Genomic DNA, 12,329 nt, shown 5'->3' with positions numbered 1-12,329 from the left:
AACTACCCGGACTACCAATGGATAGAAAAGTTGAGTCCACCATAAATCTTCTGTCTGACACCTAGCTTATCTCGGTTGCCCCTTACCACATGAGTTGTGTTGATATAGAAGAACTGATGAAACAGATTAATGAATTATAGGACCATAGATTCATCCGACATAGTGTATCTCCTTGGGATGCTGAAGTCACATTTACAAAGAAAGAGAATGGGACGTTAAGATTACGTATTGACTACAGGGGATTGAACAGGGTCACTATCAAGAACAAGTACCCCCTCCCCATAATTGATGATCTTTTTGACCAGTTGCAGGGTGCCCAGATCTTTTTTAAAATAGACTTGCATTTGGGTTACCATCAGGTAAAGATCAGGGCAGAGGACATTCCCAAGACAGTCTTGAGAACTAGGTACGGACATTATGAGTTTCTGGTCATGCCATTTGGACTAACCAACGCACCAGTTATTTTTATGCACTTGATGAACATAGCTTTCAGACAATTCTTGGATCAGTTTGTCATTGTATTTATCGATGATATCCTAGTCTATTTAAAGAGTAGAGAGGAACACGCTCACCACCTGACTCAGGTTTTGCAGGTTCTTAGGGAGAAAAAATTGTATACCAAATTGAGAGAGTGTGGGTTCTGGCTCAAACAGACTACTTTTCTAGGGCACATCATATTAAGGGATTGAGTATCAGTAAATCCCAAAAAAGATGAGTCAGTACTTGATTTGGAGAAATTAAAATTGGTTTAAGAGATTTGTAACTTTCTGGGAATGGCAAGTTATTACCGCAGGTTAGTGGAAAGATTTTCTAGCCTAACTGCTCATTTGACCCGGCTCACAAAGAAGAATGTTAAGTTTGAATAGAATGAGGATTGCAAAAAGAGTTTTACAGAGCTCAAGAAGCGTTTGACTACTGCACCCGTGTTGGTTTTACCGAGTGAGATGGGTGGATATACAGTGTATAGTTATGCCTCCTACCTGCTGTTGGGTTGTGCTCTGATGCAGCATGGCAAAGTCATAGTCTACGGGTTCAAGACATTGAAGAGTCATGAGAAAAATTATCCTACCCACGACTTAGAACTTGTCGTCATCATCTACGCCTTGAAGACTTAGCGCCACCACTTGTATGGGGAGATTTTTTATATTTATATTGATCATAAGAGCTTAAAGTACATTTTTACTCAGAAGGATCTCAACATGTGTCAGAAGCGTTGGATAAGCTTTCTAAGGACTACGATTGTAATATTTTGTATCACTCAGACAAGGACAATGTGGTAGCCGATGCGCTTAGCAGAAAAAGTACAGGTATGTTAGTTCACCTAATAGTTTCTGAATACAGGGTAATATGGGCCGCAGAACATATACGACTTCAGGACTTGAAGAGAGTTGCATGTTTGACCCACCTGACTGTCCAACCCGAATTAATCCAGAGAATAAAAGAAGCTCAATCCACCGATTTCACCCTAGCAGCTCTCAAGAAGGATGCAGAACAAAGAGTAAATCTAGAATTTAGAGTCTCTGTCGATGAGTTGCTCAGGTTTCAAGACAGGATGTGTGTTCCAGATGACAGTGAACTAAAAAGGGACATCATGATAGAGACTCACAGCTCAAAGTTCGTCATACATCCCAGAAGTACTAAAATATATCAAAATATGCGACCCTAATTTTGGTTGAGATGATAAAAAGAGAGGTAACTGACTTTGTTTCTAAGTATCTAGTATGTCAACATGTTAAAGCAGAGCATCAATGCCCAAATGGGCTACTTCAGCCATTACCAATCTCGAAGTGGAAGTGAGAACATGTCACAGTAGATTTTATGACAGGGTTGCCTAAGGCACGCTCAAGACATTATGTCATTTGGGTAATTGCCGACCAGCTCACCAAGTCTTTTCACTTTTTGGCTATCAAGATGACCAACCCCTTGAACAAACTAGCAAAAATGTATATCTAGGAGATAGTCAGTTTACATGGAGTTTTAGTGACACTAGTATCCGACAGAGATCTCAAGTTCACTTCTCAATTTTGGTCTAGTTTTCAGCAAGTCATGGGAACAAAACTGTCCTTTAGTACCGCATTCCACCCTCAAACCGATGGACAATCAGATAGGACGATTCGCACATTGGAGGATATGCTCCAAGCTTGTGTTCTACACTTTAGGGGCCATTGGGATGATTACTTACCTTTGATAGAGTTCGTCTACAATAATAGTTACCAGGCGAGTATCGACATGGCTCTGTACGAGGTATTGTATGGCCGCCCCTGCAAGTCGTCGATCTGTTGGGAAGAAGTGGGTGATATAAAATTATTCAGCCAGATTTTGTGGAGGAGACTACATCTAAGATAATTAAGATCAGAAAAAACATCTAAACAGCTCAAAGCATACACAAAAGTTATGCAGACACCCAGAGGAGGGATTTGGAATTTGAAAAAGGTGATCAAATGTTTCTTAATGTCACTCCTTTCAAGAAAATCAGTAAGTTTAGCAAGAGGAAGAAATTAAATTTCCGGTATATCAGGCCATTTGAGGTCTTAGACCAGATTGGTACGACTGCTTACAGACTGGCACTACCTCTAGGGTAATCCAGGATTCATAATGTGTTCCACGTATCTATGTTATGCTAGTACAACCCGAACCCCTCATACATCCTGTCTCACGAGCCCCTTTCACTCTAGGAGGATCTATCCTATAGGGAGGGGTAGGCATTGTAGACCAGAAGAGTAGAGTACTCCGCAACCGAGAAATTTCCTTCATCAAGGTCCTATGGCAGAACAATACGCAGGAAGAGGCCACTTGGGAACTAGAATCGAGCTTCTAGACCGAGTACCCCCAGTTGTTCGACTGAGTGAGAGAGTGACCAATTTGATGGACTAAATTTTCTTAAAGGGAGAGAGTTGTAATACCCGGGTCCGAAAAATAGTCTAGGATAATTTTTTCTTATTAAATCATTTTATTCAAATAATTATTTAATTTATTATATTTTTATTTTATTAAATTTTAAAAAAAAAATAAATTAGGGACGAGATTGAAAATAATTTTGAAAAAAAAAAGGTAAAAATTTGAGTTTAATGAGTGTTTTTTTAAAAAAAATAGAAACAGGGGATCAAGGTACAAAAAAAAATTCAACCACATTGGACGGACCAGTTAGAAATCCCAATAATCTGGAGCACGCCGCGTGTCAAAACACGCTAACGTCGGCGCTACATGGGAGGCCACGCAGGCGATCTGCGTGCCCAACGATTCGACGGTCCAGGTTCGATCTCGCGCGCGTAAACAACCCAGATTCGTTCTCCCCTTAGGCGCGATCGGACGAACGAGATCAATTGTGATAAATGGTCCAGATCGACGTAGGAGGGGTATAAATATCTCGTGTCGCATGGGGAACCCAAACCCTAGCCATAAACCCCCACCAGAGAAAAAGAACTAGGCGTCGGATAAGAAGGCTAACCACTAACAGCCGTCGTACTAGAGCCACCACCGACCGCCAAAAAATATAAAATTTCCCCATACCTGCTTGGAATTCAATTCTGAGCATCCCTGTAGCCAAATTGAAGTAAGAGGGACGGCGGGTGAGCCAGAAACCGCAGGTAAAACCCGATGGAGTCGTCGCGACCAAAACTCAAAAATTCCTCTGATGAGCCCTTTCCTGCTTTCTGTTTCACGCAATTTTTGATCATTGTGTTCACCGTCCTTTTCTGTGCATGTTAGCCAAAGAAGGAATCCTAGCTAAGAAGGAGGACTAGTAGTGGCGTGCTAGAACCCCAAAATTGGCTAAAAAGAGTTTTGGACACCGATTTTGGATTTTTGAGATATTTTTAGGTACATGACGAGTGTTTTAAATTTTATAAAAAAAATTCAAGAAATCTGGTACCCATTAGGAGACGTGATAGACAGCATGACGTCTCAAAATATCGATTCGAGTAAGGATCCCTCATCGTATTCTCCGTTACTGTAAATTGGAGCTTAACGAGATATAATTTTGTGGTTTTGTAAAAATTTAGAAAATCCTAAAAATAATTATAAGTCACTAGTGGAGCCGGAACTGGTTAGTTCGCAATTGTCCTGATTTCTTTTTTATTTTCTTATAATGTTCTACTTGCTTGTTATCGTATTGTACATGTTCTTATTTTATAGTTTCTATGGTTTTATCGATTTATTTGGTTTATTCGGTTATCTGTTACTCGATCCCTTGTTATAATAAGTTATATCATTTGTATAAATATCGTCTGATTGATTATTAAATATAATATGAGATATATGTATGTATTGTTGATTGTTTTGTTGATAGGAATATTTATGTGAAAGACTTACTAGGTACCCAGGGAAAGAACAGACGGATCCGGTACATAAGAAACCCTAACGTGAACGTTGCCTGAGTTGAACGGGACTAGAAAGTCCCTTACCGAAAAAGTTTGAGAGATATGGTTCATCCTCATACTAGACGGGGTATCGAGGCGATGGAATGTTTGGCGCCCATTATCGAATTGGGTATGGGGATGGCTAGTTTATTGTTAAAATTAAATATTGGGTTCACGAATAAGAAAATATCCCTATGGACCCCCAAGAGTACTAGTAAGCAAGTAAGAAAGGAAAATTGTCGTATCTTGTTCTCCTATACGTGAAAATGAAAAGTGTTATGGATATGAGTTTCCATAGGTTATTTTTTTGAAAAATTCGTTACGATAAGTATCAAACAAACGTCTTTAAGTTAAATGTATTTAATTGAAACAAGGGTTCCATTAATTGTTTTTCTGATTTTTACCAATTTCAATTTTTCTTATCTGTGATTAATGTGATATTCTTACTGGACTAGTATAACTCACATTTTCATTAATCATTTTATGTTAAAAAATCAAGATTCAAATCTCGAACAGCAAAAGGGTTGTGAGTAGTTCACCACCTGAACTCCTTTCAAGTATTAGTGAATGTTGTTCTAGAATACTTATTTATTCGCTCTTTTTTATTTCTTTAATTACTGTTTGTCTTTTAGAAGAGATATTCCCGTAATCTTATTAGCATTCTAAATTATTATGTAAGAAATATAAACTCTAATTTTATTATTCGCTTCTCCATTTAAATTATAAATTCATTTTCTTCAACGTTTCAAATTTTTACAAAAAAGAGACTATATTTTTACATTTATTTTTATTTGATTTCATATTATAATTAATCTTTTATTTAATTAAGTATATTAATTTTCATTCAAAAATTTTTTATTAAAAGTATACATGCACAGAGGAAGTTGGGAAAGAAGCTGACTATAAATATGTAGGGATTCAAATTCAAAGTATCCATGAATCCTTAAGCTACACTACACTGAAAAAACCATTTGCATTGATCAGAATTCCTCCGCCTACAATCCAGTGACCAGGTTCATCCAGCTTTGAACTGTAACACTTTCAATGGAGCAATGGGTACGGAGCTTAAGCGATAAACCCCTTTCTTCAAAAACCCTAGCTTCACTCAGATCACTCGTAATTAATCCTCACACCTCTGATTCCACACTCCCTGCAGTCCTCCAAACTCTTGCTCACTCTCTCCAACTCAGCCACGATTCTGTCCTTCTCCACCAGGTTCTCAAGCTCCTCACTGACCTCTCCTCTCGCTGTCCCGACCTCTCTCCGCTCATCTTGGACCTGCTCCGTTCAATCTCGCTTTCCTCTGGTTCAACTCGCGGAGCAGCCGAGTTGCTCTCCACGCTTGCGTCAATTTCCGAACAAAACTCTTTCGCGGTTCCCAATCTTAAAGACATCGACGATGAGTTATATGTCTCGCTCTGCTTCGGACAACGCGTGTCCGTACGGATATGGCTTCTGAGAAATGCGGAGAAGTTCCGTATTCGGTCGTCTTTGTTATTCACAGTGTTTTTGGGGTTTACAAGCGACCCGTATCCATATGTGAGAGAAGCGGCTTTAGATGGATTGGTTGGTTTATCTAAGACCGGTGAATTTGAAAGTCTTGATGCAATTGAGGGATGTTATTGCCGTGCTGTTGAACTTCTCAAGGACACGGAAGATTGCGTCAGATCAGCTGCAGTTCGTGCAGTAAGACACCGATCATTCAATTATCACGAAATTTTGATAATTGCACCGTGTTTGATACCTGATATTTTTACAGTCTCGCTCTGGATAGTTTTTGCGCTCTCTTGGTAAAACTTTTCAATTTATGCTGTTAATACAGGTTTGTGAATGGGGACAAATGTTAGTGGCATGTGACCACAAGAACAACAGAAGAAAACGATCTGATGCTGTATTTTTACAGGTACTGCTATCTACATTGCTCGTGGTATTTGATTTTCTTGCACATGAACATGTTAATCTTGAGCTAGCGTTTGAAATTTGAATGAAATTTTGAATCCAGGAATTGCTGCTAGTTCATTGAAAATCATTTTGTTTAGTTACTTAGTTCATTGATAACCAAAACCTATTGCATGTTCATTTGGTAAATTTGATCTCCATAAAGCAGCTAGATATGGCTTGATTGAAACCAATGTCGTCTGTAATCAACATTGAAGACCTTACTGTATAATGTTTGTTGTAGTAAAGTGCTTACTGTATTTATCCGCCAGCTTTGATCTGCATCAGTTTTGATGGTTGGAATTGGAGACCTTCTTTTTGTTTCCTTTTCTCAATGAATATGCATCTCTATCCCTTTATCTTTAAGCATTCTGGTAGGTTCCTATCTAGTCCTTGTTTTGCTACATATGCTTGCAGATTTGCACAATGGTAAGAGATATGAGTACGGGGGTCAAAGTTGAGGCTTTTGATGCACTTGGGAAGATAGCAATTGTATCTGAGGCTGTATTGTTACAAACCCTGTCTAAGAAGGTTATTGGAATCATAAATGCAAAAAACAATCATGCTCAGTGCACTGCTGAATCTCTCGAAATTCCAGTTGCAGGTGCTGCTGGGGCTTTTGTCCATGGGCTTGAGGATGAATTTTACGAGGTGACTTTTTGGCTCCATTTCCTATTGGGATTTAGGTCCTGTTGAGGATCATACGGCATTCATGAGTTTTGATTATTTGCTGCAACTTACAAAGGTAATTCCCTTTTTTCCATAGGGAATATCTTGCTTATGGCACTGTTTTCTGTTTGATCTGAAGGTACGAAAGTCAGCCATTTCCTCTTTGCGTGCGCTCATAGACCTGTCTGCCAAGTTTGCTGGTGAAGCCTTAAACCTGTTGATGGACTTGCTAAACGATCCCTCTATGGCTGTCAGATTAGAAACTTTAGAGACGTTGCATCATATGGCAATCTGCGGGCACTTTAAAGTGCAAGAGATGCACATGCATGCTGTAGGTTCTTATCATTTTTCTTTTCCTCCATTTCAGATGATGTACAATATGGAAAAATTTGACAGCTTGATAAAGTTGGTTCTGTCTCTCATGATGAGGTGGATATATTTGTTTATGTGATTCTAAAATACAATTCTGGTGCTATTTCATTAAAATATATAGACAAGCTGTTGCCTCGTAAAGGCAGACAAATGAGCAAATGATGTTGTTTGTAATTTCTTTTGGTCTTGCAGAAGAAGAAATTTCTTTCTGGCATGTTCTATTTCCTCATTTGCTCCTGATCTAGGGTGCAGGAATTAGATTTCATAAATATTTGTCAGTTGCCATTTTTTTGAGAACGTTGACTGATTATTTCGTCTTATATAAGCATGGCCCCTTTGAGAAAAGGACTTCAGAGGTCGTCAAATAACAATCAACGCTTGTCTTATGACAGATTCTTGGTTCATTAATTGACAAGAGCCGAAAGATACGATCTGAAATGAGGAAAATACTTAAATTGGTGAAGCTGACTGATTTGAAGTTGTTTAAACAGTGTATCAGCAGTCTTCTTGAATGTTTGGAGAAGTACCCACAGGTCTGCTGTTTCCTGTTGGCTTACCTTTTTTTTTCTTCCCCTTAAAAGTAAAGTGCTGGTTGATCTCTCATATTTTTTTCCTTCTTCTCTATGAGATAAACTTATGTACCTTCCTTGTAGGATGAAGCTGATATCCTTGCTGTTTTGTTTCATATTGGTCAAAGTCATGGGAACTTCACGAGCTACATAATTAAGACGGCCACTCAAGAGGTCATCATGGTTTATCTCCTCTGCTTCTTGAATTATTAATTTGGTGAACATGGAAGTCTCTCTCTCTATCTCTCACTTACTGTCACACACTCTCACACTTGTTCCTGATTAATCTAGTTACTTTCTTCTTAAAGATCTAGTTTTGGTTTAATTTTGTTTAAATTCGACTAGTTGATTTCATGTTATCAGTTGGAAAGAGGAAAATAAATTTCGTTATCGATTGTGGTGTTTGTGCATATAGAAGTCTATTGGAATCCTAGCATACAACTGGATGAAAATTTTGCATCTTATGTTTTATTGTAGCCTAAAATACTCCCATCGTGTATGTTGACTCCAATTGATGGCTTTAGTAACTGTTATGCCTATGTTAATGATGAAAATTTTATTGCTTTAGAGGAACCATATCTGTGTACAAAAATATTTAAACACCTTACAACTGAAACTTTTATACAAACATTTATGTAACAAAATATATGTGAATACTAGATATAGTAGAGTCAGCAGAACCCAATCATAGTTACTAGCAAATCTTCTCTCAATGGTTGCAATTTAGGAGTTTCTTTCTCTGTTCCTCATTTTTTGTGCTTCCTATTAAGTTAATTATATTGAAATATTTCTTCTCTTAACTTGTAATTCACTTCAGATAGATCTGGATTCTAGAGATAAATTGGACTTGAATGATGCTAGAAAAGCCGCATATCTAGTTCTAATTATCTCAGTCCCCCTCTCAGACAAACAGAATGTTCCTTGTATCGCACCTCAACTATTTTCTTATGCTATTACAATGCTGGGGAGGATATCTCATTCTCTGCACGATGTCATGGACCAAAAAACCCTTTTGGCTTTTTTATCTCACTGCTATAGATTATACAGTTCCTCTGGCTTGGAATCCAATGAGAAGGAGCCATTTTTGCATGTGTGTCAAAAAGATACTCCAAATTTTGCCACTGCCAGGATTAGGAATCTTGCTAGAATGTCCTCAGAACAAACAAGTGATGAGACCTCCGAAATTCAGTCTCAGATTCGCGGCAAACCAAGTGAGCCAGTGACTTCAGATGTAGAATCCCACTTGGAGGAGCCTGATGAAGTAAAGACATCTATGAATCTTATTTCCAAAAAGATTAAGTTTATCTGGTCATTGGTGAAATCAGGATGCACAAAAGAAGCATTGACAGCTCTGAGGTTGTAATACCCTTGATACTATTCTTGGTATATGTCTTTAGCATTTCTTGTTCTGAAATCAAATGCCGTCAATTTTGATGTATATTTTATTACAATCTGGTTTTCACTAGTTTCCAGTCAGGAATTTCTGCTGCATTTTATATCTTAATGAAATCTGTCTGGTCTGTGCCTCATATATGTAGTCAGGGAATTTATTTTACTCAATGAAATTGGGTGACATCTGCTGCTCTGAATATGTGATAGGATGTACACTAATGCTATTATCCTAACCACCTGTTAGAAAAACTTTTTCTAATGACATTAGCTAAAATACATGCTCATTCTGATGCTACATGGTCTAGTAATAGTTATTTGCTTCTCTTTTTAGTTGTGCACATACGACACCCTTTGTGCATATTCTGATTTTCAACTTATCTGTTTATTTATTTCAGGGCCTGCAAAGAAGAAGTTTCTTTGTTTGCCATTGGATCACCTCAGCCTGTCAGTGTTTTAGCATTTATGCTGCTATATCTCCAAGTAATAAAATATCTAGCTAGGGTATGGGAGCACTTCGTACCTACAAGAAAGCGGCATTCTTATGAAATTGGAGAAGTGGACCTTTTATTGGGAAAGTTAGAAAGCAGACTCAGAGAGCTAAAGTGTAGGTTTGTAGGGTTATCTAAAGAAGAGAAGTTGCAAATTCTGGACCTGATAATATTGAGTTGTTTACTAAGGTTGTCAAAAGTTGAAATTTGCTGCTATCTCACTACTATGAAAAGGCTGTCTTCTGCAATTTCACAAGCAGAATTTCTTCACAAGGAAGGATGCACTGGACAGTCCAAATTCTTCTTGGAAATTAAAAGCTCATTACATGAAATTGGCACAAGTTACTGCTGCCCATTTCTGCTTAAAAAGTTGCTCGATCACTTCTCCCTTGAGCAGTTTGTGCTGTGCAGGAATCTTAGGCACATACATGCCGAGCTAGAGGTTCCTGATAATGACTCTGAAAATCCGCTCTTTTTCGTCTCGGGACTACCAGTTGCTATACCATGTGAAATCACACTGCATAATATTTCAAATGAGGGTAGGTTGTGGCTGAGAATAACTATTGGTGAGGAATCGATTCAGTTTGTATTTTTGAATTTGAACCTAAATGAAGGTTCTGAGGAGGTCAGGAAGTTTACTTTCATTGCACCAGTTTACATAACCCCAAAAGCAGTTTCTTTCACATTAATTGCTTCTATAGCCATGGAATGTTTGTTGGAGGATGCTGATACAATCAGAAGCTGCCCGGGTCCAAAACATGCACTGACATACCTTTGTCGAGAAAAAGAAATTTATCTTTCTGCGGTTTCAAAAGACTAAAGGTCTTTTCTTTTTCTCTCCTGGTGTTTCCTCCTCTGTAGCCACAGTTCTTATGGTGACATACCCACATTTGTTTTTTCATGAATGCTCCATGTTTATGATTGAATCCTTGTACAGCTGTAACATTTGCAAGTTACGTATAAATTATTTGACAACAAAAGGAAATGTATATAAATTATTTTGAGGATTGTGGTTTAGATTTATGTGAACACTCTCTAAAAGGTATATTCTAGCCTTTAATTATAATTCAAGTGTTGGGGACAGTAGCGGATTGGTCTCAAGACACTGAACTTCATTTTTCTAGTTTTTATTTATTTAATTATTTTTTAATCTTCAAATAATTTCCCACTAAAAGCAAGTTTTGATCTCCAACACATACTCTAGTCACCCACCAAGGATGATTGCCGCTGAGATCAAAAAGATCAACAGATAGAGAGAGAGAAAGAGAGAGAGAGAGAGATTAGAGCAGAAAAGTCTTGTTCTTTTTTTCCTAAACATGCCCTAACACGATTCTATTTTTTCAAGGGTGCCAGTATTTTAAAATAAAATTCGAAGTTCATAAACTAATTCATTGAAGAAAATGTATATTTAGTATTAAAATCTTAGATTACCGATTTAATTCAGAAATTAAATTAAGTACTGACCGATTTAAGAAAAAAAATTACTAGATACTCACTCCCTTCTGTTATATGTATATATATATATATAATCTCTGTTACGAATTAGTGGTAATAGTTTTCTGTTTGAACTTATTTTAGTAAGAAGTTGCTATGTTTTGTAATAAAAATACTTGGAAAAAATATTATATTTTAAAAGAAATAAATATTTTATATTCAATTAAAATAATTGTTAATATTAAAATTACTTAAAAATATAATAATAGAGTACTTTAAAAAAAATATCTGTATTTAATTAAAATAAATGTGTATACTCAAATTACAAAAAGTGGTATAAAAAATAAATCAAAATAGAAATTGTGTATTGGTCAAAAAAAATTGTGCTTACTGAAACAACATAAAACGATAAAAAAAAAAGTTCAATTTAATTTATTATTTATACAGTGATTAATATATATATTTATATTATTTTAAAAAAAATTAATTTTTAACTTGGAACATATTACAAATAGATTCTAAATATTGACAAAATTACTTTATATTTTATTTATTTAATTACGGAAAGACTTTTAAAATGCAAACCAAACATATCTCATAAAGCAGTTTTAGTTTTATCCATTTAGCTGCAAATTATTTTCCAAATCAGAAGGTACATCCAAACACACCAAATCTAATTTCAGTTTGATCAATCAGCCAGTTCAATTTGAGATTTGTTATATTTGAAGTTTATGATTACCATCACTGGGACACCCCTATATAACAGAAAGAGATACCTTCCCAAATAAATGTATCATTTCAGCTACAAAATCGAGCAATCAAACTAAAGTTTACATCATAAACGGACGCATCTGGTGTAAATGTCTCCTTAAAAATTGTACTTGCAAAACATGCCAACTTCTTTTTCTAAGAAATATATATATATATATATATATATAGTAAGTTGCAGTTATTTACATTTTATCTATTGATATATATATTTAAATCGTATATTTTAACAATATCAATTAAAGCTCTATTTAGAAGAAAATAAGCACCGACTTCATTTAAACTAAGTCCGTTTACTCGTCATTTTCAGTCTCTTCTACCTATTAGAGTGGGTTCGAAAG

General features: G+C 36.5%; 2 protein-coding genes across 2 annotated transcripts; both read left to right on the top strand.

Annotated features, from left to right (window-relative positions):
• The first annotated feature begins 944 nt into the window (after positions 1-944).
• LOC148252797 (uncharacterized) lies at positions 945-1,835 on the top strand. Its single transcript, XM_088210377.1, has 3 exons — positions 945-1,047; positions 1,188-1,614; positions 1,742-1,835. The coding sequence occupies exons 1-3, from the start codon at positions 945-947 to the stop codon at positions 1,833-1,835; spliced, it is 624 nt and encodes a 207-aa protein (XP_088066503.1).
• A 3,424-nt stretch (positions 1,836-5,259) lies between these two features.
• Positions 5,260-10,869, top strand: SIEL (ARM repeat superfamily protein). Its single transcript, XM_022044065.2, has 8 exons — positions 5,260-6,044; positions 6,181-6,261; positions 6,714-6,947; positions 7,105-7,296; positions 7,730-7,870; positions 7,991-8,080; positions 8,724-9,262; positions 9,694-10,869. The coding sequence occupies exons 1-8, from the start codon at positions 5,403-5,405 to the stop codon at positions 10,604-10,606; spliced, it is 2,832 nt and encodes a 943-aa protein (XP_021899757.2). The 5' UTR covers positions 5,260-5,402; the 3' UTR covers positions 10,607-10,869.
• The last annotated feature ends 1,460 nt before the right edge of the window (positions 10,870-12,329 follow it).

The sequence above is a fragment of the Carica papaya genome, chromosome 8 (genome assembly GCF_054855325.1).
Source record: "Carica papaya isolate Zhongbai chromosome 8, ASM5485532v1, whole genome shotgun sequence".
Lineage (NCBI taxonomy): Eukaryota > Viridiplantae > Streptophyta > Magnoliopsida > Brassicales > Caricaceae > Carica > Carica papaya.
The sequence above is the reverse complement of the archived record's forward strand: the minus strand, read 5'-3'. Positions and strand labels throughout refer to the sequence as shown.